The 25,072-nt window shown below is 37.5% G+C and overlaps 2 protein-coding genes across 2 annotated transcripts; one reads left to right on the forward strand and one right to left on the reverse strand.

Moving 5' to 3' along the window:
- Positions 1 to 1,404: 1,404 nt before the first annotated feature.
- Positions 1,405 to 16,658, reverse strand: LOC106780092. The gene is made up of 6 exons (XM_022776867.1): positions 16,615 to 16,658; positions 15,749 to 15,984; positions 13,927 to 14,259; positions 3,951 to 4,006; positions 3,438 to 3,533; positions 1,405 to 2,991 (listed from the first exon to the last, which is right to left on the reverse strand). Exons 1-6 carry the CDS (start codon positions 16,656 to 16,658, stop codon positions 1,732 to 1,734), a joined length of 2,025 nt encoding a protein of 674 aa, XP_022632588.1. The 3' UTR covers positions 1,405 to 1,731.
- Positions 7,032 to 13,411, forward strand: LOC106780093 (RHOMBOID-like protein 2). The gene has a single exon (XM_014668336.2). The coding sequence runs from the start codon at positions 11,139 to 11,141 to the stop codon at positions 11,724 to 11,726; it is 588 nt and encodes a 195-aa protein (XP_014523822.1). The 5' UTR covers positions 7,032 to 11,138; the 3' UTR covers positions 11,727 to 13,411.
- Positions 16,659 to 25,072: the final 8,414 nt, after the last annotated feature.

Consider the following 25,072-nt stretch of genomic DNA (forward strand, 5'->3'; position numbering starts at 1 on the left):
TTTTCATAATAAAAGAAATATAAATAAAATAAAAAATAATAATATTAAATAATTAAAAATAATTTATTAGACACTTATGAATAAAATAAAATAAATATTAAAATAAATTTTATTAAAAAGAACATGTATTGTTATACTATTTAGTTTAAAAATTAGTACAATTCAGTTTAAAATTAGTATAGTTAATAGTTCAGTTCAGTTTATATTGTANTTTAGTTAAAATTAGTGTAGTTTACAATTTAGTTAATAGTTCAGTTAGTGCAATTTACAATTTAGTTAATAGTTCAGTTCAGTTAGTGTAGTTTATAGTTCAGTTAATAGTTTAGTTAGTGTATTTACAATTCAGTTAATAGTTCAGTTCATACTGTAATTTAGTACAATTTAATATAGTTCAGTTCAATTTGATAAAACAAAAAACAGTTCAGTTCAGTTTGTCTGAACTGTTTTACAGTTCAGTTTTTAGCAGTGCAGTTCAATTCGATTTGCCCATCCCTAAACGTGAGATGAAATAAATTACTCATACAGAAAAGAGAGAGAAAACAAAAATGATAAAAAAAATTAAAATAAAAAATAAATAAGCTCCAACCAATATTTAAAATAAAATAAAAAAAGTAACCATTTCGTGAAACCTTCTTAGTTTAGGGAGTATGAGCCTTAATAGTAAATGCTATATATTACTACTGCAATATTGAGGCCGAATCAGAATAATAGTAAAAATTACATTGACAATGTAATGTGACTACTTCACCACCCTGCACTGTTCTTTCATTGCTTAGCCATGGATTTCTGTTTCTTTCATGCTTCAGGTTTTAAAACCTCTTTGAAGATACAAAATCTATAGTATGTAGTACGTTTGGACACAAATTCTCTATAAAAATGTTTTACCAAAATTCTGTATAAATTATCCTGTAAAAAACTGTAATCAATAACAAATTAGAAAATTATATTTTTATAAATTAATTTAAACTTAAAAAAAACCTGTTATCAATTTTTTCTCCATCATAAAACTCCTCAAAGCAAACCCTGAAACAAAAATCTCTTGAGCTAAAATACATACTTACACAAAAATTAGCATGTTAAAGTTATCTTATTAGGGTTTTCAAATTTTTCAAATTGTAATTTTAGAGAAAAATAGTTCAAACACGCGTTCTTGTCCCCTTGAACACGTTGCCAATAGTAACAACTTTTCTACACGTCTGTACAACCAAATAGACTTAGAATCCGGCTGAAATGACATTTTTCATAAATATGTATAATTTTTTTCATACAATAAAGTTATACATGAACTAATTTGTTAAATCCTTTATATTAACTTCTTTACAAATTAAATTTAACTTATACATTAACCAATAACAAAATTACGTAATCTTTTTTTCAAATTATTTTGTAAGTGCACATAGCAAGAATTTCAAAGCAGACCAACGGATTTCTTAAATGTTAAACACGTTCACTGATCCGCTCCCGACTTTGATCACTAAAAGGTAATTTTCACATTGCAGTAACATAAAGGATTTCTAGCAACTCCAAACATCCATATGAGCAAATTCCTACAATATTCAAATCTACCTCTGAGAGAAAAGAAAATCCCAACAACAGTTAATAACCACCCTTTTGGGAAGAAAAAAAGTGGAAAATTTAAGAGAATGACTCATCTTTGGCCTACCAAGCGGTGGGAGATTCACATTCCGAAATTGACTGTGGGTGTCGCAACAGAAATATATTGGGGGAATTTTACACCGGTTTAGTTTCAGAACCACCACCTTCAATTTGGGCGCTGACACTTGAGCCTTGCTGTGCTTTTGACTCCAGTGATGGATCAGGTAACACCTCAGTTTTTGTTTCCGCAGAAGGATTATCCAAATTAGCACGTGCTGTGATTTCTGATACTTGTGTTTGCAACAACTGGGGTTCATAACTTGGTCCAGCCATAGATATGGGTCCAGGCATCTGAGCAGCGGTGACACCTGTCACTTGGGCTGCTGCTGTAACTTGTGCTTGAGATAGTACAGTCATCAGAAGCTGAGCCAAAAGTACCTGTGGATCATTATCACCTTGTTGTACTTGAGCATTAATTGCATTAGACAGAGCATTGATGTCAGGAGGGTAAAGGGCTTGAAGCCCCAAGAGTGCTCCAGACAGAGCTTGCTGCTGGCCTACTCCAGATGAAGCTTGGGGATCATGAGCACGCCTTAGTTTCGATAAGTGCTTTTTTCCAGTCACATGGCTCTGGTAAACAATTTGTGATTCACATTTAACGTCACACAACTCACATCTAAAAGACATGGTTTGTGCAGATTCCACAGGCTTTAAACCATCATTGGTTCTCATATATTTACCTCCTTTTCCTCCTCCTTTCTTCTTCCGCTTTAATCCTCGGCCTCTAGCGGCAGAGTTATCCGTGTTTTTTGCCTCAGGTGCTTCAGAAGCCTCAGATATATTTCCTACATTATTCTGCTGCTGAGTTTCGTCCTCGTGATTATTAACTATAACCCTAGAGCCCATATTTTCTGCTGGGAATCCATTATTCTCAGACTCCTGAACTTGCTTAGGTTGATCTGTCAAATTCAATTGAGAGGTAGGAATTTGCGCATTCTGTTGTCCATTTAGAGCATTGCGCCTTTGCAATTCTTCATGCATCCTCATATTCTTCTGATGTTTCTTCCCATTCTTGTGTTGCTCCAAGATTTCTGGAGTATTGCACTCAACCTTACAAATTTCACAGCATACCTTACGTGGTGCCGGTGGTTGCACTCGAGCTTGTTTAGGTAATTGTGTTGGCACAGACACCGATGATGAAGGCTCTATCGCTGAACTAGTCCCAGCAGCAACAGATGCACCTGCAACATGACAAATAGCAGCACCAGAAGAATGAGATGGTGCGTGTCTACCACCCCCAACACCATGTCCCCTACCATGGCCCCGACCACGACCAGCCCCTCTAAATGGTCTACCACCCCGGCCACCCCTACCTCTGTATTGAGATGGTCCAGTCTGTAAATAAGAATTCAAATATGAATTCAAGAACATATTGATATGGTTACAGTAATCAGGTACGAATGAACGAGAAATTTGAGAGTAAATTATTAGAATGACAAGATGTGCACACAAACGATACAAAATAAGAAATGTGGTAATGTTCAGATAGAGAAATGTCAAAAGAAACAGTTATAAAATTGAAATCTTTCAGTATTTCATTCAGCATTTTCATAATTACCTTTGACGATTTCATCTCCAAACAAAATATCATTATTATAAGATGAATATAGCAAATTATACTTGTTGATAAGCTATTCTCAAATTGTTTTATTATCCCTTCATTGAAAATTATACTTGTTGATAAGCCATTGTGACATGTAATTCCCTCGTTATGGTTTAGATAACACCATGTATGGCTCACAGATAATTTCTTAACTTTCTAGCCAACAAAATACACCCACCCTTGGACAAGGCACTTGGCCCAATTCATGCCTATCTCTATGAGCCTCAAGATACTGTCGATCTAGCAATCCTTGATAAGTTGTCAATTTATGGTCCTGAAAATATCATCAACGCTTTCCTAAGTCTGAAACTGAAAAGAAACATCCTCTGACAAAAGAAACCAAACCATATCAAATAAAAGTTTATGTTCAATGAATAACAAAAAGAGATAAGTTTCTAGTTCTAAACTGTGAGGCACCGATTATTGCTTTGAAAGGCCAAACAGTTAAGAAGAGAAACAAAATGTTCTGATGCCCACATCAGCTCTAAAGCAACCAGCAAAGACCCACCAGCATTAGGCCTTATTGTGACTTCAAATATGATATGAGCCACAATAGATAGTGCTTATATTATGTAACTCCTGTCTTTATCTGGTCACTCTAGGGTGTTGTGGCCAAGTTTGCAGAATTCTCAACACCTTCTGAAGGTTTTAAATGAAAAGCTGCGGATATAATACCTAATCCAGTAACGACCTTTTGTCCAGAGAAGTTCCCAAAAGAAGCTGAGGAAGCACCGCACGCTATTTGCTCTAAAAGCAAAAAGAAAATCTTTAAAAAGTAAGTGTTGCAAAATCTTCAATCAGCCTTCTCCGTTTACTTCTTGAAATGTTATTTTCCCCTTTTTGTCAGGAAATTAAGATACCGACATGTTGATGTAGAAGGGAATTTGTTGAATCAAGTCAAGGAGGAGTGAATCATATTAAATGCCTTAACTTTGACTGAATCGATCTTATGTCATCTTGTTTCAGCTACACCGAAGCAACTTACAAGAGCTAAATAAAAGCCCAAACTGATTGGCATAGAATATAATACAACCGTTCAAAGATGTCACTGGAGAAAATATTATATACGAAGCCTTTGCTGTGTGTAAAATATCCTATGCCAAAAGCCTTTATCTGAAACAATGACGTGGGAACCCATAGCTTTTGTTGGTTCTACTGATCTTCTTTAGTGGAAGAGATACAAGCAGAAAGGAATAGTATGACCACTACTTTAAATGTTACAATACAAGTTACAAATAAAACCAGAAAAAATGCATGATAAATAATATCACAGTTTACAGAATGACCATCCATCTAGGATCAATAAGAACAAAGTAATTAACAAAAAATGAAAGACAATGGAGAAATTAATATAAAAAGAACATATAAAATAAATAAATAAAAAGTAAAATGTGAGTTAGGAAGTCTAAGGAAGAACTAAAAACAGAACAAATGGGAAAAAGAAGTGTCTTATAAAGTGTGAAAGAACAGAGGTAGCCTTTTGTGAAATATTTTACCCCTAAAAGACTAAAATAGTGTTCTAGGGCTAAACGTGTGTTTTCAAATGCTGTCATGGTAGTGCTGCTACTGCACCAGCCTTAATTCAAAATCACTTCACTCTTTGAATCCCCTAGAAGTTTCTGGATGCATTGAATGCCACTCCTCTATATCACACCATCAACTAATATGCATAAAAAAATAGTTTTGATTAAGCCTAATGACATTAATTGATCCATGAGAACCAACGGACATGAATTGAGAGAGTTATAGGTCGTTAAGAGCATGGTTATCAAACTCACGAGTTAACTCGTAAAGTCGTATGAGGTGAGTTTACGTTCCCAAACATGACCTCCGAGTTAACTTGGAAGTAAACTCGTTTTCTGTGTAAACTTGGTAAGTCGACTGTGAAATTGGTATAATCATGTAGAATCGCAAGTTTGGAGCGATTCTGCAAGCTTGAAAGAGGGAAAAATTAAGAAAAATGAGGTCGTTTGGGGTTTAGGGTTTCATGACCTGATTGTCACTATCTTTGGCACCTCTCTATCTCTCTCCATCGCTATCGACAATATAACTTTTTTTCATCTGAAGTAAACTCTTATGTGTTTACGAGTTGAGTTTACGAGTCCAATTTACTCAACTTCCACGAGTTTACATAAACTCTCAAGTTTGATAACCTTGGTTAAGAGAGCTATTGGCAGGAACTAGAAGCAGTCTATGATGTCAATTGCGGCCAATCATGGATAGTGATCACAAAATTTGAAGCTATGCAACTCCAAAAAGTGTAGCATCGCAAGTTTGAAAGCAGTTGTGATTTTGAACCAAGTTGTGCCTCTCCATGTATGGGTTTTTTGCCACCTGGACCATCGACAAGCTCAGTGACCTATGCAAAGCACATGTATACGTGACTTGTTTTGTGGCCAAATTGATGCCTTCTTCAAAATTAGGCCAAAGCTGCACCTTAGGAAAACAGCGGACAGGCAAATGTCACCCTGTCTTAGTACTTAATTGCCAGAGCCTTTGCTGTATTCTTCCTTCTTTTCTTTGTGAAATCAATATATTTTCCTCTTTTTGTTTGGTAGTTTAGTATTTTTAGGCCTTTCTGTAAACAATTAGGGACAAAAGTGAACAGTAGTGGAAGCTGGAATGTTCATCACACTACTTGGGTACTGCCAAAAGTTTGATATAATTTAGAAGTTAAACCCTTATGTGATATTGATTATAATTCACGACGTTATTAGAATATGAAGCTAGAGGATTATACCATTTTGGATCTCGTCCATAGGTGTCCTATGTTGCAGCTCCTAGTCCTAAAGTGTTACATAATCGGCTTGGCCATCTTCATTTGTCAAAATTAAAAAAAAAAATGTATCTTGAACTTAGTGGTTTCCAGACATTAGAATGTGGGTCATGTCAACTAGGAAAACATGTTAGATCTACCTTTCCAAAAAGGTCCCAATCAATGTGTAATTATAGTTTCTCTATTATCCATTATGATATTTGGGGACCTAGTGGCTTCTCCTCTTTTGGTTTTATGTTCATTGATGAGTATTCAAGATGTACTTAGGTTTATCTTGTGAAAGATCGCTCTGAATTATTAACCATATTCATATCCTTTTTGAATGAAATCAAGAATCAATTTGGTCAAGTAATCAAAATCTTAAGTGGCAATGCCAAAGAGTACTTTTCATCCATTTTTTTCTACAATCTTAAGTTCCCATGGTATATTACATTAGTCCACTTGTCCTCATATACCACCCCAAACTGGTATAGTAGAAAGGAAAAGTAAACACTTGGTTGAAACTGTTTGTACCCTTTTGCTTGGTGTCCATAGTCTTGTCTATCACTAGGGGATGTCATCTTAATTGCATGTTTTCTTATTAATAGGATGACCTCCTCCTCTCTCTCCCAAAATGATCCTCTCTTTCACACCTCTCCTCAAGTTTTTGGTTGTGTATGTTTTGTTCATGACATGTCTCCAAGACTAGACAAGCTTTCCGCTTGTGCTATCAAATGTGTCTTCTTGCGATATTCTCGACTTTAAAAAGGGTACCGGTGTTACTCTCTTGAAACCAAGAAGTACTGCATGTCTTCCAATGTTACATTCTTTGAACAGACTCGTTACTTCTCTCCATTTGTTCAAGATGTTCATATCCTCCTGCAAGTCCTTCCTATGCTAGTGGTTGAGTCCAATATCTCGAATGTCTTTGTCAATCCAAGTCTTGATCAAAGTCCTCCTGGACCCTCCTTTCTACATATTGATATCTTCTGACACAAGATCCCGATGGATAATCAACTTCTCCAAGAAAGTGGTGAATCCCCTACTTCAGATTCTTCTCCCTTGTCACTTCATACCACGCCTCCTAGTGAAGATGATTCAGGTTGGCTCATTGCTTTCAAAAAATGTACTCGTTCCACTCAAAACCCACATCCTATTTATAATATTGTTAGTTATCACAGATTGTCGGCTTCCTATTATTCTGTGATTATACCAGAAATGTGAATGAAACACTTGATCATCCTGAATGGTAACAAGCCATGATATCAGAAATGCATGCTCTTGACCACAGTATTACTTGGGAGCTCGTGCCCCTTCCCCCGGACAAAAAGGCCGTTGGTTGCCGACGGGTGTATGCAATTAAAGTCAGTCTTGATGGTGAAATTGATCAGCTCAATGCTCAGTTATTTGCAAAAGGATACACTCAAGTTTATGGCATTGAGTATTATGACACTTTCTCTCCCATGGCCAAGATGACTACTATTCATCTCTTCTTTGTAATGGCAACAATTCATCACAGGCTACTTCAACAATTGGATATCAAAAATGCCTCCTTCCAAGGTGATCTTGAGGAAGAAGTTTATACAGAGCAACCTCCTAGGTTTGTTGCTTAAGGAAGTTTGGTATGGTATGTAAATTGCATCGATCTCTATATGGCCTCAAGCAATCACCATGTGCTTGGTTTTGAAAATTCAACTCCACTGTTCAAAAATTTGAGCTAAAACACAATGAAGTAGATCATTCAGTCTTTTACTGTCATACATCTCTCGGGAAATATGTTTATTTAATAGTATATGTTGATGATATAGTCATTACAAGAAATGATATTGCTAGAATATCTCAACTAAAGGAGTACTTATGTAGACATTTTCAAACCAAGGATCTTGGAAGCCTCAAATACTTCTTAGGCATTAAAGTAGCTCAATCTAAAGATGGAGTTGTAATCTCCCAAAGGAAGTATGCTTTTTGATATATTACGATAAACAAGTATGATTGATTGTAGACCGGTAGACAGTCGTATGGACCCAAATAAGAAATTAACGACAAAAAAAGGGGAATTATTCTTCAATCCTGAGAGATATAGGAGGCTTGTTGGAAAACTGATTTATCTTACTATTACAAGGTCGAATCTGTCTTTTGTAATTGGAGTGGTTAGTCAGTTCATGCAGGCTCCACTGTTGGCCATTGGAATGCTATCATTCGCATTCTAAGGTATATCAAAAGGACTCTCGGACAAGGGTTGTTATATGAAGAAAAAGGAAGCATTCAAGTCTTTAGGTATTGTGATGCAGATTGGGCAGGTTCCTCTATTGGTAGACGGTCTACTATTGGATATTGTGTTTTCGTTGGAGGAAACACTATTTCATGGAAAAATAAGAAACAAAATATAGTGGTTCGATCAACAATTGAAGTTGAATATGGGGCAATGATGTCACTAACATGTGAACTTGTATGGGTGAAGCAGTTTGTTCAAGAGCTTAACTTCTGTGACATCTAGACTATGAAGATATATTGCGATATTCAAGTTGCTCTCCGCATTGCATCAAACCTAGTGTTTCACGAGGGAACTAAACATATAGAAATTGATTGTCGTTTTGTTCGTGAAAATTTGTTAACAAAAGAAATACTGAGTTTGTTGGATCAAATGATCAACTCACAGATGTGTTAACCAAGTCATTAAGGGGATCTCAGATTAAATTTATTTGTTCCAAGCTTGGTTCATAGAATCTATATGCTCTAGCTTGAGAGGGAGTGTTAGAATAGTTATGTCTATGTATCATCATTAGCTTAAGTAAGGTGTAATGTGCTAAACAATTTATGAGTTGTACATATAGTTGTACCTAGTTTTTCATTATAAATAGCAGATTGTGAGAGGGATGTCTTCAACCCTGTAGAAATATATTTATTTGTCTTAATTTCAAGTGTTACGAATTTGTGTACCTATAAACCACTTCGAGCTTGATAGCTTGATAGCATTCATTCAGAATAAAACCTTTATCCCATGTGACATAAGCTGTTAGGAGATTACTTGTATATAGAAGAAGGAAAAACATTACATAGCCTAACTGCCAAGGCAGTTAGGAAAAGCGGGAAAAGGGGATCGTATAAATAGTAGAGGGCGTGATTGTAGAAGTTAGTTTTTGGATTTCATAATAGTTTGACAGGAACTTGTTGTCCTGTAGGGGGAGGTTAAGCTCTCTGCAACCATTGTATCTTGTATTCTTGATTGTGTGGTAATACAAAGAGGATTATACAATACTTTCGACTGTGTTGGTTGAGTGTGTGGAGTTCGTTTTCCATAGGTTCTTGATTAGGAACCTATCAATTTGGTCTGACCTACCAGATCAAGAGGAGCGGATGACGAAGATGGAGAGCCAGACGGAGGGACGATTGGAAAATCTTGAAATCACAGTGGAGGGAATTAAAGTGGAGACCGCGGCGATTCGTCGTGACATGCAGCAATTGGTGAGGATTATGGAAAAAGGAACGAATAATCAGGATGAGAAATCTGAAGGGGGTAACAGCTCCGTGAATGATAATCACGAGAGGCGCAATAATGGGGGATACAACAGAATTGGCAGAAAAAGGTGGAGCTGTCGTCGTTTGAAGGGGTGGAGCCTCACAGCTGGATCAACAGAGCAGAACGGTTCTTTGACATCCACGGAGTGGCAAAGGAGGATAAGGTAGAACTCACTTACATTGGCATGGAGGGGAGCACGAGTTATTGGTTCAAATACTGGAAGGAAAAAGCCAAGAACCGTTCTTGGTCGGGTTTGAAGGCTGGGCTGATTAATCGCTTCGAAGGTGGATTTCGGGGGACAATGTACGAGCAGCTGGCAACGCTGAGGCAAGATGGGACAGTGGAGGAATTTGTTAGGAGCTTTGAAATATTACTGGATCAGACCCAGGGGCTTCTGGAGGAGCTGATATTGGGGTTTTTCCTGGCTGGGCTACGGAAGATATTAAGGGGCAAGTACGGATCCAAGATCCTCAGGAATTGATGGTTGCGATGAGGATCGCAAGGGATGTCAAAGACGCAATGTGCCGAGCACGAGGGGAAGTATAATGGCGTCAAAGTAAACCCAGTGGGTTGCGAGCCACGACGACGATCATTAGAGGCGATACTGACTGTCAAACCACGAGTCGGTCAGGTAGGGCCGAGGGAGCTGGAACAATCAGAAGACAGGGATCATCGACGGTGCGTAACGCGAGGGGTAGTACCGATGGGGGAGGCAATAGTAGGGGAAGAATCGTTAACAACTTACCTTACCCAGAATATCTCAAGAGGCGGGAAGAAGGTCGATGCTTTCGATGCGCGGGTCTGTTTGCTCCAGGTCATTGGTGCTCGGAGAAGAGCTTGAGAGTATTGCTGCTAGCGGAGGACGAAGACGATGAGGTTGGAGAGGGATAAACCAGGGTGAGAAGCCCATGGAGTTGTCAGCTTGCTCTGCCGAAGGGTTAACATCGCCCAAAACCTTGAAGCTGACAGGGAATATTGGAGAATGACGCGTGGTAGTTTTCATAGATAGTGGCACAAGCCACAACTACATGAATTGGAGGATAACGGAGGAGTTGAAACTACCCATAACAATCACGCTAACGTATCCGGTGAGTCTAGGCGATGGGCACCGGAGGATGACCCGAGGACGTTGCGAGAAGGTTAGAGGAAGTTTGGAAGAAGCTACTGTGGAGGAAGAATTCTATGTGTTCGAATTGGGCGGGGTCGATGTTATATTAGGCGTTGCATGGCTAGCTAAGTTGGGGGAAGTAATGATTAATTGGGGAGAAACGACCATGGTGTATTACCTAGAGGGTAAAAGGATTCGGATAAGGGGTGATCCAACTTTATCCCGACAGCTGGTTGAGCCAAAAAGTCTGCTAAAGTTAACAGATGCTGAGTCATGGGCTTTGGTGCGGGATTTAGGCTTAGTGGAGAAGCAGGTTGGCGGTGAGTGGCCTGATGACTTAACAAGAGAGCAGAAAGCAGAATTGGGAGTGGTGTTGTAGGCACATTACCGAGTATTTCAGGAGGCACAGTGCTTACCACCACCTTGTGATATAAAGCATCCTTACAGAATAAAGATTGAGACTTCGAAATTGGGTTTGATCGAGAGAAAAAAAATTATGGCCAGAAGAGATCTTGAGACTGGCGGTGGGAGAACCAAGAACAACAGAACAGAGGAAAACTACACTGCGCATGAGTCTTCTAATCTTTACGAAGCTGATACCCATTGGACATGGTTGGTTCCTATGTTTGTGGGTGCTAACATTGTTGTTTTTGTTATTTTCATGTACATCAATAATTGTCCCAAGAATAACCTCGGTCCCCAAGGTGGTTGCGTGGCCAAGTTCCTTGGAAGGTTCTCCTTCGAACCTATGCAGGAGAATCCGTTGCTTGGTCCTTCTTCTTCAACATTGACCAAGATGGGAGCCCTTCGGTGGGATAATGTTGTGAACGGGCCTCAAGGATGGAGACTTATCATTTGCATTTGGTTACACACTGGGATTATTCATTTGCTTGCTAACATGTTGAGTCTGGTATTCATTGGGATTCTGGAACAACAATGCGGGTTTGGGAGGATTGGAGTTATATACCTGGTGACTATCCAGGATCAATATCATGAGTTCAACCTTGTGGACAAGGTTGTTGAAGGAGAGGAGGGTAATGTTAGGAGATTACTTGTATATAGAAGAAGGAAAAAAGTTACATAGCATAATTGCCAAGGCAGTTAGGAAAAGCGGGAAAAGGGGATCGTATAAATAGGAGAGGGCGTGATTGTAGAAGTTAGGTGATTGTAGAAGTTAGTTTTTGGATTTCATAATAGTTTGACACGAACTTGTTGTCCTGTAGGGGGAAGTTAAGCTCTCTGCAACCATTGTATCTTGTATTCTTGATTGTGTGGTAATACAAAGAGGATTATACAGTACTTTCGACTGTGTTGGTTGAGTGTGTGGAGTTCTTGATTAGGAACCTATCACAAGCACTGAAGTTAAATTTCAAGATGATTCAAACAGAAACTTTCACAGCACCAACTAGAAGCCAACATTACCGTTTATATTAGACAGAACATAGGAAGGTCAATATGGGTCTTAAACAATGCTACCAAGTAAAATAATCACAAACAGTTATCCCATAAGAATTTTGTAGGTCATCCATCCCATTTTTGAGTCAAATTTAAGAGCCAGAGTTGCAAGGCATAACCCACCCTCACACTCAACAAATCATTATCTTTTAAGATGGCAAACACCAATATACGGTTTAAATCAACCAAAAAACCCCTCCTACTCATTCCCAAGGTTTAAAAAGCCAATCAGCAACCGCAATTTCATTTGCAATGTCCAAGGTCTTTGAGGCTTTGCAAACAGCAATGTGAACACAATTGTGGAGGCAATTTTGACAGAAAATTGTTGCCAGAAGACCACATTTGTTTGCAATTTCCCATAAATATCAAGGAAAACAGCAAAATCACTACCACTGCGGTGGCTGCAGTTTCCATGGCAACCGTTGCCTCAATGAACACAAAAATCACAAACATATCCACATAATCTTGCTAATCACAGGTTGATGAACCCCATTCCATTTCCAACTATCAAACACGTCACGAACTCACTATTCAGAGCCAATTCCAATATAATAAACTCTTTTACAGAGTTAGTTGGGGCTTTTATAGTTGTTTTTTAACAGAAATTGTTAAACTGTTCTATCCCAAACTTTCAGTTTGAGGATTAGATGGTGTATATAAAGACCTTCGCGGGAACTTGAAGGGGATTATTCAATCAAAAATATATATTTAGTTTATTAGTTTGTATATCTATGTGTGTGATTGCCACCGTAGGGAGTTTTGGAGAGAGTATGTGTTTGGTGCTTAGAAGTGAGTCAGTGAGAGTGATAAAGAATAAAAAAAATTATCACATTTGTATCAGTTTTGCTGGGTGATGATGGATCCTTACGAGCTCTTTGATCTTCAAGAATCAGTGAGGCAATCTTTGGAAATGGTAAAAAAGTCAATTGCAGACCTCACAGCAACAGTTAGGCTTTCAAGATGACTAAAAAACCATAAAAGATTATGGGAGGCAGGCTGAATTTGTAGAGACGGCTGTTTCACTGCTGGAACAGTTTTCTAAGTTAGAGGGAATCCCTGAAACTCAGAAGCTATTTGATGGTTGAGTTAGAAAAGTCACTCAGGGTTAATAGTCCTACATCTGTTCAGGAGGCAGTCCGAATTACTTGCTTAAAAGTTCACAATCTTTACAAAAGCTATGTTAATTCTGGCCTTGCCTTTGGAGCTAAACGCTGGGTGGCACCTTTGAATAGACAGTGTGAACGTTTTGCAAGTGCAAAGGCCACGAACATACCCCGTGGGAGCATTGGTGTGCTATAAAATGGTGGAGGATGAAGAAAAATGATGTGGCTGGCTGAAAGAGTGATGTTGAGCTTTTGTACTGCTGTTGTTGCTTCTATGGCAAATGCTTGGACACTATTAACAGTTGCCAATGAAGATGTAAGGTTCTGGACCAAATGAAAAGTGCGGATGATTCAGGCAGACCTCCCAGTATTATGCTTAGAGCTTCAACTTTCTTGTGGTTCCCAATTTCTTCAAGGACCGCTTTTTATTTTCTGCTATATGATAACTCAAGGAATCAGTGGAACATTCTCTTTACCGAGGTAGAAGTGAAAGAGTTGGTACCCATTGACATTGGTCATGATACTGAAAACTGTGTCTACTTGCTTTGAGTTTGATTTTAGAAGAGATTATCACACCCACCCATTATTTTAATTAGGTCACGATCCATTCACATAATTTTCCGCATAAAAATTTCACAAGCAAGCCAAGAACATGAAAATTAAACAGAACAAATGAATTTAATCATAACATGATTAAGAATTGTAAGGGTTAAAGGAAAAATTTACCGGGGCGGAGTCCGGAACGGTGGGATTGACGCCGGGAGGGTGAAGAGGAGCGGGTTCGGGTTGGAATTGAAACTGACCTTGATGTGTGTTGGAAAAATAGGCGTATTGGGAATTGTATGCGTAGTATTGTTGATAAGCATAGGATTGATCGTAGGGTTGGATTTGGATCTGAGAAGGGTCGTAGCCATAGGAATGTTGTTGCTGTTGCTGCTGGTAGTTGTAGCCCGAATAATCCATCTCTGCAACACGCTATTTGGTCTGAGTTTCTTGACGATGATGAAGAAGAAGAAGACGAAAAATCAACGGACACAGGTGCTGCGTGTTCTATTCTACCTTATCGAACGCAGTGTTGGGTAGTCGTTTTGCTGGCTTTCAACACGGACACAGCATTTAATTAATGGCTTAATTAAATTTTAGTTACTTCAAAAAATAAATTTGAGTATTTGTAGTTTTCTTTTTATCCAAAAAGGTTGTTATATGTTTAAAATATTTATTATTTTATTTAAAAAATCGTCTCTAATTTATTTGTAAATGTGTTTCTTTATTTTAATTTCTTATCACTCTCAATTTGTAAATATTGACTTGATTGATAAATTGATAAAAATTTGAGAGAAAAATACGTTGGTTGATCCAGAAGTTAAAAATAAAAAGTCAAAAGCAACAATTATTTCATCTCTCGAGAGAAAAATTAAAGGAAAAAATACTTAATGAAATAAAAAAAATGTTTAGAATTCATCAAAATTAACAAAGACTTAATTAAAATTACTATAAGGTATTAAATTTGTAATATTTAAATATTTAATTTACCAAATAGTTTTACATTATTAGTAAATAAAATATTGTCATGATATTTTTAAAAGTCATTATAAAAATTAATATCTCTATTATATATAATAACTTTTAGAAAAACGATATATTCATATCAGTTTTAACTATATTTTGATATGACCACGTGTCATTGATATAAATAATTATATTTTTTAATTATTTTTTACTCACGTGTGGAAATGAAATTAATTGCAACTTGAAGGTGCGGGGTTTCAATTTGGATATGACATTTAACAAATCTTTTTAACAATGTGTCACTATTTTATTGGTATATTTGAAACGGAGGTATTATGAATTATCACATAGACGATTCTAAGAAAGTTGTTAAAAATTCATTTTTTTTAAACTTTTCACATTTCATTTTGGAAAATGTTTTTTAATAACTTTTCTTGATAATATTTTGACAACTTACATATTATATATGGTGAGTTTTAATTGATTTATTTTAAATATTTTTTTAAAAATAAATTCAAACAAACTAATAGAATAATAACATGTAACTATTGTTAAAAAATTGTTATGAAAATGTTGTTAACAGATATCCTCTCATTTTTATGTTTGGGAAACCTAAGCTTTTTAGGCTTGGCTACAGAAAATCCCTCCCAAATGTGAGTTTCTTCTTTATTTCTTCCTTTCGATGTTTGTTGGCCACCTTTAAGACCAAGTATTGCAACATTGTTCCTAAAGCTGCTAACCCGGCCCACCACAGGTTCGAACTGGTTTGAGTTTGAAAAAATTGTATTTTTTTTAGGGTTAAATATGTTTAGTCCCTGTACTATCAAGCTGTTTTGGTTTTAGTCCCTCTTTCAAAGTAAGGTACATTTTAGTCCTCTTTCTTAAAGAAACTTTGATTTTAGTCCTCTGAGCTGATGTGGCTAACGGTGTACTGCTGACACGATTTTTTTTTTAAGTTTTTCCCACCTTTTCTTCGTCTCTCTCCCTCGTCTCTCCCTCATAACGAATGGTGGTGGGATCGGATGGTCCATCGGATTACCATGTAGCTCCGAGGAACGACAACCCAACTCCCGAAAGTGGATCCACGACACAAATTTCGACAATGGCGGGGAGTGCTCCTCTGGTACAACCGCCCCATACGGCAGCGATGGAAACGTTCGGAGGGTTCTCCACCTTCCCGCAAAAGCAGAGATACATTTTGGGAATGAGAGATCTGGGGCAAGAAGGGAACGACCTGGGATGACAGAGTAACAAGCAATGGTGCCCGCAATTGTGCTTCAACAGCAGAGATAAAAAGGGAGATGGGAACATAGAACCCATCAAAATCTTAGATAAATATTCAATCTCAACTAAGTTTCAATCAGCAAAATCATAAATCTCGAAGAATGACAACCAAACGTTGTGGAGAATCATCCATCCATATTATCCAAACACACATGCTTGACCAAATTAAACACTAATCAAAAACAGCGAAAAAATTGTTTAGATGCTACTTACTGGGTGAAAAAACTCAATGGATGGATAGAACAGAATCATCCAAAATAATAAAGGTGTGGTACCACCATGGTTGTCACCATCGTTGATTCCAGTGGTAGCATTTGACGCCAAGCGAATAAACAAACACAAAATAAACCATTCACATAAACACATTGTAATTTAGATATCAACATAAAAAAAAAACACCTCAAGTTTCATTACATATGCAAATGTTACAGCCAATTAAGAAAAGGGGTAAACATAAAAAAAACAAGAAATTGGAGGAAGATCGAAACCCTCGTCATGGGGCGATTTGTTGAAAACGAATGTGGTAATGAGAAACCCCAAGGTCTGACCTAGCACAGCAACAAATAAAACGCCACCGTTAAAAGACATGATTGAAAGCATAACCAGATAAGCGAGACCAACCCTGAAAGCGAACAAGAGGGTCTTGAACAGACCGGCCGCGACATGGTTTGAAACGGGTGTGCGAGAGCAACTACACGAAAATCGACATAACAGAGACGAAAACGAGGGCCAAGATATACATATCCGATTTGCCTCCTAGCCAGTTTTGGAAGAGTAACAAGCAATGGTGCCCGCAATTGTGCTTCAAGGGTCTTCCGCAAACCTCTCCGCAAGAATATGGCAAAACCCACGGATCGTTCGGAGGGTTCTCCACCTTCCCGTAGAAGTAGAGATACATTTTGGGAATGAGAGATTTGGGGTACTCCGATCAGCATTTGGGCAGTTCCAGAGGGCCGTGGCGGCAGAGATGGGGAGGCGAATGACAGCTCGTGCGGTGGTGAGGTCCGATGCCTGGCGGGCCCAGCTTTGGATGCAGATGAGGTGGAAGACGACAAAGTAGAGGGAGGAGCATGACTAAGTGGGGTCTGAGGGTTTGATCCGTTTGAGGCAGATGAGGCACGAGAGAGCTCTAGCGGAGGAGGATGTCAAGAATGATTGGATCTTCGAAAGGTCGGCATCGGAGTGGCTGGAGAATTCGAGGTATGGTTTGAATATGGAGTCGGAGAGGTCAGAGTGGCGGTTTGTCTCCGTGCCGGAGGAAAGGTCGTCTGCGTCGAAATCAGAGTCGAAGAGTATGGTTGGCGACGGCGGGGAAGGATGAGAGAGGGGATGAGTCCAGGCTGTAAGACCCATGAAAAATATCTATTTTAATAAATAGTAGTAAATTTTAGAAGTATTAGTAGTAGTAGTAATTTTATAGAATAAAAAATATAATTAGAAAAATTAAAATTTATGATAGAAAATTATAATAATTTCAGAAGAAGGGACTCAAAATTTTAAGAACTTATTTTAGAAGGTTTTGTAAAAAAATAATAAAATAAAAAAAATAAAAAATAAAAAAAATAATAATGAAATAAAATAAAAATGTGAATAGTGCCTAATGGATAAGGCATCCTACGAGACATTGATGAAGCAGATAAGAAGATTGGGTGGTGAATGATTAAAATATTATTTTTTTATAAAATAATATAAAAAATCCTTGAATAGTCAAATTTTTTTAATTTTTTTTTTTTGCTATAAATAGCCAAGGGAGGGGGAGAAGGATTATGCATAAGAAAGAGGAAAAATAAGAGAGAAAGAGAGAAAGGAGAGAAGGAAAGAATTAGGAAGAAATTTTGGTTGCAAAGAGAGTAGAGATTCTGGAGGATTTTCAGGGTAACAACTTCTGAGTAGGAAACTAAGTCTGGAAAAGAGGTAAGGGGAGCTAACCTTTCTAAATTTTTATATTATAATTTTTTTTTAACTATTTATGTCTTGAAATTTTGTGGAATTACTGTTAATGAAAAACCTATGTGCTTGTTGTATAACTATTTGAATTTCTGTGATAATATTATATGTTGTTGTTTTGAATCTGTGAATAAGAAATTTGTTAATAACACATTGAGGAACACTTTGGCTAAGGAAAGACCTGGTACTTAAGTTGTCCATTGTTACGCACCTCTCTTTCCTGGAAGTCTACTCGATGTGTTTTTAACTAATTCTTATCAAACAAATGATGTGCAGTTAAATTATTTTGTGATATATTCAATTTGTATGATTTTTGGGGATGGATGGACTTTATGATGTTTGTATGAATTATTGAGTGTATATCCTTTTTCTATTACATCTATCTGGAAGGATAAGAAGATGTCTAACTGGCTTTGCCAGATTCAACTTCTTAGTTTCCCTGAACGTTTATATTAAAATTATTTTTTTATGGTAGTTTACCATTACTTTTTGTGTTGTATGTATTATATCATGTTGGATGTGAAATTTATGTAATTGAGCGTAATGGTAATGTGGTAGAGAGTGGAAAATCCTTACCGAAGATCCATCTTGAGAAGTTGGACAGAGTAGGAAGGATGTAGCTTTAGTGGTTGTAATTATATCCAAAGATCCGGTTTGGGAGGACAGAGTAGGATATGATAATTGAGCTAGCAAGTAGGTGCATCCATATCCGAAGATCCACTTTGGGGGACAGAGTAGGATATGATGTATCTGAGTAAAGTACCACTGCAAGTGTAGAACCTGTTTAAAGTTCAATATTCATACGATTATTTGAATGAGTTGAGTTTATGATGATCATGGTGTGTTTATTGTATTATTAAGCGATTTAACTTACAAGTTAGAAATTATATTATTAATTTAAAAACATCATGTTATTTTGTTGCATTAGCTTACCCTTGCTTTATTTGTTGTTTAGGTGTTATTGTTGTGTTGTGCGTTTTCTCTCGGCGATGATCATCCGGTGGGTGTGAGCTGTAAGTGGTGAGACGTTGGTGGAACAGGCGTTAGATGGAGGATCGACTAGTGTTTAGCTCTTATGGACGAGATCCTTGTTTTAATCGTTTTAAGTTTGGATTGTATTAAGTTTACAATTTGAGTGATGGTTTGTATATTGAGGAAAACTTTTATTCCTCGTTTTTATGATTGTTCTATCATATCAAGAATGTAATAACTATATAATAGTTTAATACTATAATTATTGGGATGTTACACAGGCTGATGTCATGTTGGCAGTAATGTCTAATAGGACTATGAGAGAGGGAGAAACACTGAGAAAAAAAATTGTGTCAGTTGAGAGAATTCTACTCAAACCTAGGGATTAGGCACGTAACTAGCCCCGTTAAACATCCCCAGACGAACAGGCAGGTTGAGGCTGTTAACAAATCAACAAGCCCAAGTCAAAAAAGGAGAAATACAAAAACCAAAAGGATCATTCAGAAGACATGTCAAACACCCTCAAATTCATGTCGTTGAATTCTAGGCAGCTGATTATTTTCCAAGAGGAAAGTGGACGTGATAAACCGATCAGTAAAAATAAAAGAAATCCCCAGCAGATACTTCTCGACCATGGAAAATCCTTTCATCCCCCCACAAGCAACTAGTTTAATGGCCGATTGATAACCTAGGGTTCTATGTACACAACTATTGTTTGCCCAATCTAGTAGAATAAACTTAATGGTAAAATAGCTAGCGTAATCACCTACATCACGAGAAGCCTATCCATAGTCAGAAATGGATGAAGAACACTGACTTTCAAGCTTTTCAGTCACAACGCCCCCATAGACGAAAACTCTCTCACCAAACAGAACAGAGGTGATTTCGTCAACTCGAATGCCCTCTGCTGGCCTAATCTTTCGTGTAACCTAATTGCTTAAGACTTGAGAAAAGAATTAAGTTTAAGTTTTGAATGCAAAGAACAAAAACTAAACATGTAGATGCAAGTGATTCAATTGGCAAGGAAAAACTATGAATGAATTTAGTTGTTGGGGTTTACAATTTCATCTTATCCACTCTCATTTATCTACTCTTCTTATTGAATTCACTTGTTTATCCAATTGTCATGCAAACTTTCTTAGTCTNCCCTTAACCCAATCCATCGGTGAAAAGAGCCTACTATTAATTACCGGTTTGCTATCCCTAGCCTCCCCTAGTAACTAACAATGCATATCGAACAGAAGCAAAATACAATTAATCGTCCTACCCCTATCCCTAGGCGATATTATCATAATCAAGGAATTTCCCACCAGTTCATGACATTACCGTACGTCCCCGTATTAATAAAGACAAACAACTTTTACCGAATGAGTTAAACGATAAAAGCATTAAGCATAGATGAGAACCCAACAATTGATAAACCAAGTATATGACAAGCATATGAAATAAATAAAAATTTGGATAAATGAGAGTTTCAAAAGATTACGTTGTTCCCCAACAANAAAGGGTTTAGTTCACCATTGTCATGGTGAAANTAGATGAAATATAATGAAAGAATAGAAAAGNAAACCNTAGATTGAATAAAAAGGAGCCTAAGCATCCAAGAAATCTNCTNNAAGGAGTGTAAAGTAGCTCTNGACGTCTTCCTNTACCAAAGAATATGTTTTNAAGTTGCACTGGGNCTATATATAGGCCAAAAAGATAACAGAATCTATCAAAATCCAAGCCCATAAAAACATATCACCGTTGAGCNGCTAANTNAACTGCNNAGGGGTTTGCCTCCAAGCCGCGCCANTGCTNAGCGGCCAATCTCACNGTTGAGCGGTTTGCCCCTAATCNCTCTNGGNGCTCAGCAGGATCGCCTAGGCGCCAGGCAGAGACTTCTCCTCGCATTTGGGCGCTTAGCACTGGAATTTGGCGCTGAGCGGTCTATAGACTCTTCTTTTCTTCCTTTTTCTTCTTCTTTTCTTGAGTCTATGACCTTCCTACTTCACTTCCATCCTTAATATTCATCAAAACCCTGCAAAAGAATGCAAAACAAGCATAATATCTCTAAAAACAACTTTTAACTCTCATGTGACTCATCTTAAGTGTTTTACTTGATTCTCAGCTCATTCTAAGCTACAAAGGGTGTGTTTTTATATCAATGTTATGCATGACAATAACGATTTTTATATCGTTATCACAACCCCAAACTTAGAACTTTTCTTGTCCTTAAGCAAACAGAACAAAACTTGGCTTTCCACTTAATCATCAAATAGCTCAATACTTTCCAACAATCCTTTTCCTCATAACAAGTCATTATACAATTCAGATTTTCAGTGGAATCCTATCAAAATGCATGCATGCTTTCAATCCAATTTGGTTCATATAAGCACATTATTTCCAACAGATGTTTCATTCATGAATGACCAATCCACTAAGCATAGATGTAAACATGGATTTCATAATTCTCACCAAGCAAATGTTTCACTCAATCACTCAAGTGTTTAAAGAGACACTCCACTCTTTACTATTCACATGTCACACAAAACAATATTATCACAAGGACTTTTCCAAGGCTTGTAATGAGGCTGGGCTAACAAGAAAAACTGCTTTTTCTGGATAACAAAATCCTTGAGTTAAGAGAGTTAAATTAACATTCAAAGTTCAAACACAACTCTCTGCTTCACCAATCTTACTCATTCCCAACTTCTTCCCTCTTATTTTTACATTGAGCTCACTCGTGCTTCTTTTCTTTTCTTTCTTTCTCATGCACTTTTTTTTTCTTTTTCATACTTTGAGCTCAATGCTTTTTCTTTACCATTTAACTTTCCCCGTATAACCCCAAACTTGAACCTTATCATCACATACAATTAGTCTCAACCCAACTCAAGGTAACTATTTTCAGATCATGGGTTTTCATTCTGTTTAAGGCCAAGGTTCAAAAAGGGTATAAAAGTTTAAACATCATGGGCAAAAATTTGGCTAAGAAAAGGGCTTCCAGACATGGCCTTGATCATATAATATATGCATGCAATTCACTCAATCATCAAGACTAAGGCAATATCATTCATGGTTCTTTGTGAATAGTACATATATCAATGAAAAATCTAGAGTTTAGTACCTCACATAACATGCTTTCTCACACATGTATTCTGCTTAGCATCACAATCACAATCATAAACCATCACACATCTGTTCACGAGTTAGTGAACCATTCTTGGATATCAACACATACACATTCAATCATCAACCACATCCAATCATCATTGGAATGACTCATCATGCACTATATAAAATCAAGGCATTACCGAAATAAGTGTACAAGCCAAGCCATAGACATACACAATAAAACTCCTAATCTAAAAATCAAAAGTACAAGGGAAAAAGAAAAAGAAAATCCCTTTCTAAGTGCAGACATCCATCAGTAGATGCCATGTCAATCCATATCCTCATCCGAGTCATAATCATTCCTATCCTGGGCATCCTCAAAATCATCTTCCTCCTGGTCATCATCGTCTCCTCCTGAGGCTCCAAATACTTCAAAGCCACTACCATGCGCCTGCTCCTGAGGCCAAGCCATCGCACTATAGAACTCATCCATAGTCCACCTATGCACTGGCGACTGGTCATAAAGTCCTATAATCATCTTAGCAGTGGCCACCTGCCCTCTGCGGAGAGATTCCATCCTCGCCTTCATCATGGATATATACATGTCCCTCATCTGGAAAGGCTTCGGCTGCTGTACCGGTGCATATGTAGGTAGATCCTCCTGCTGGGCTACTCCCCTCCTAGGACGTCTCCTAGGAACTGCTCCGGTTGCTCCATCCTCCAAACAATACTGCCGAAAATAGGATGTGTCTATGGCCGATACGCGGGGCCCAAGCCCAATAAATAAAGTCCATCAAAGCCAACTAAGAAGAAGGACAAAAGAGTCATTTTACACATAGGGGGGAGAGCTTAGAAAGGAAGGGTTGCAACATGGAAGGCACACAAGACTTCAGTTCCAGAACATGCCAGATGCTTNCTTCATCCATTTCACGCATCCACAAGTAGCTGCTGGTATTACATTACACCATGGCAAATACTAGCATCTTTTGCACGTGTTTGTTGTGCCTTCTAGAAATATTTAGCATTTAGCACATGCCTCCATGTGGACTGTGATNCGTGATTAGTGGCATTATTCAGCACCGTCTAGATTAGCTTTTGCGAGGAATACTTTGCTATAAATTTCCTCCTCATTCTTCATGTACACACTTTTGGATGATTATAGAATTTGCTGAAGNTATTGAGCCAACTTTCTCTGCAACCGAAAGTCATTCTCTGCTTGCCTCTACCCTACAACTTCCTTCCTTGTATGGAAGGCTGCCTGAGTTGTAGCCACCTCTTAAGCATAGCCTCCGTTCCCATAGATTCATAGACTACATCTTCTTCCGCTACCATAAACACTTTCTCCGCTGCCTGTGTTTCTGCTAGAATTGTCGACATGCATTCTCTGCTTGAAGTCTGACGGAATGCTCTTGACGACCAACAACTTCTCTGTTTTGTGACTTCTCTCTTGGTTCAGCAGATCCACACCAAGGCTTGCCGTATCATTTGGTATTCAGAGCATGGTTGCTGGAGCAGAGAGATAAGTTTCATTTCTTTCCAAATTCGGTTCTGTCATCAAACTTCTTCACTGTCTTGATTCCACTGTTATTGTTCCATACGTTTCTGAATTTTTTTTTTAGGATCTTTGAGTCTTTGATCAATGCTAGCCTTGATTTGCTTGAGTCTCTTCATTTTAATCGGTTGAATTTGTTGGTTGAGTAATTTTTAATTTGAGCATCAATCCTGTTATATCATATGTCATGTGCAATGCAATTTTTGTCTGAAAATCTGGTTGAAAAACTGTGTGATCTGCGCCTGTAACTGGAAATCTATGAGATACATGTTCTCTACACAATATATGAGCGATGACAATTGAAATGATGAGCTCATGTGCATGAATTGGTAACAATCTTTGAGAATCCAGTAAATCCTTATAAAGCACACTGCATCTGTTTTTGAAAATCAGAAGTATTGTTTCATTGCCTGCAGCTGCTATACGACTTGTTTTTGCATAAATTTTGTGTTTACATGAAAGTTAGTCCATAGTAGATATTGTTTTAAGCATGAATCGATTGTGCAAAGTCAGATTACTTTGGTTCTGTAAAATATCTTTAAGAAGATCTAAACAATAAGAAAGTCAAATTAAAAAGCTGAAAGAACCAATGCATCCAGTAAAGTGTCATTGTCGAGGCTGATTTACCAAATTCTGCATAATTTTGACTGCTCTTTGAGGTATTATCACAAACAGTTTGTGATATTTTTTGAACACTGCTATTTTGATCCAATTGCCAGTTGTTAATCATTGTTGATGGTCCAATCTACTCTAGAACTATTCCTAGGATCCTTTTGAAGTGCTTTTGTGATTGCTACCTGATTAATTCATTGATTTTAAAATTTTTTGGAACTCTTGCATATAACCTGTTTGATAAAAGGTTACGTGTGTCAATTTGATTGCAAATTATGGGCAGCATCATAAGCAGTGTAAGTTCTGAACTAGCTTGCTGTGTAGGTGTGCTATAATTCAGACTCCATAAGTGCAAGGAAGCATCAAAGGAAGTGAGGAGATTGAGTACACAAAAGCAAAGAGGATAGGCTGACAGATTGGTAGAATTGGCACTACTGCAGCAAGGGAGTCTAAGTGCAGTTTGCAATAGACTTCTCTGCTTGCTTACGGTCACAACACAGAAACTTCACCTTGCAGCTATGAGCTTTGTGAGAGATCATTTGCAACATCAATTTTCTTGAGAGAAGCCAAAGCTGCCACATTCAATTTCCTTTCCTTTTTGCATCACAAATTGTATTTGTTCCATCATTTCAATTTCTTGTAATTGGCCATTAAAACAAGTGATTAGAAAGAACTCACAAGTGTTCTTCCATCATTTGTAAACTTTTGCTCTTAATTTCTCACTAAAAAATTTGGTAGACGATGAGTGTGTCTTGGATCCAAAGTCCAAGCCTCACCTAAGAGATCTCACTTCTTTCAATTCTTCAATGTTTTTGGAAAAATCTTAAAGTTTAGTTTTCTCTTCATGATTAATTGTTTCTAGACTTTTGTTGAATTTAGAGGTAATTTTGATTTAAGGATTTT

This window comes from Vigna radiata, unplaced genomic scaffold (genome assembly GCF_000741045.1).
Source record: "Vigna radiata var. radiata cultivar VC1973A unplaced genomic scaffold, Vradiata_ver6 scaffold_383, whole genome shotgun sequence".
NCBI lineage: Eukaryota > Viridiplantae > Streptophyta > Magnoliopsida > Fabales > Fabaceae > Vigna > Vigna radiata.

Bases quoted from the DNA above. Each gene is read 5' to 3' on its own strand.
- LOC106780092 (XM_022776867.1), bottom strand. From the start codon at position 16,658: ATGTCGCGGCCGGTCTGTTCAAGACCCTCTTGTTCGCTTTCAGG. The intron at 15,985-16,614 runs GTTGGTCTCGCT...CTGCTGTTGAAG, and splicing joins CCCTCTTGTTCGCTTTCAGG to CACAATTGCGGGCACCATTG. The intron at 4,007-13,926 runs GTAAATTTTTCC...TTTTGCTTTTAG, and splicing joins CCGTTCCGGACTCCGCCCCG to AGCAAATAGCGTGCGGTGCT.
- LOC106780093 (XM_014668336.2), top strand. From the start codon at position 11,139: ATGGCCAGAAGAGATCTTGAGACTGGCGGTGGGAGAACCAAGAACAAC.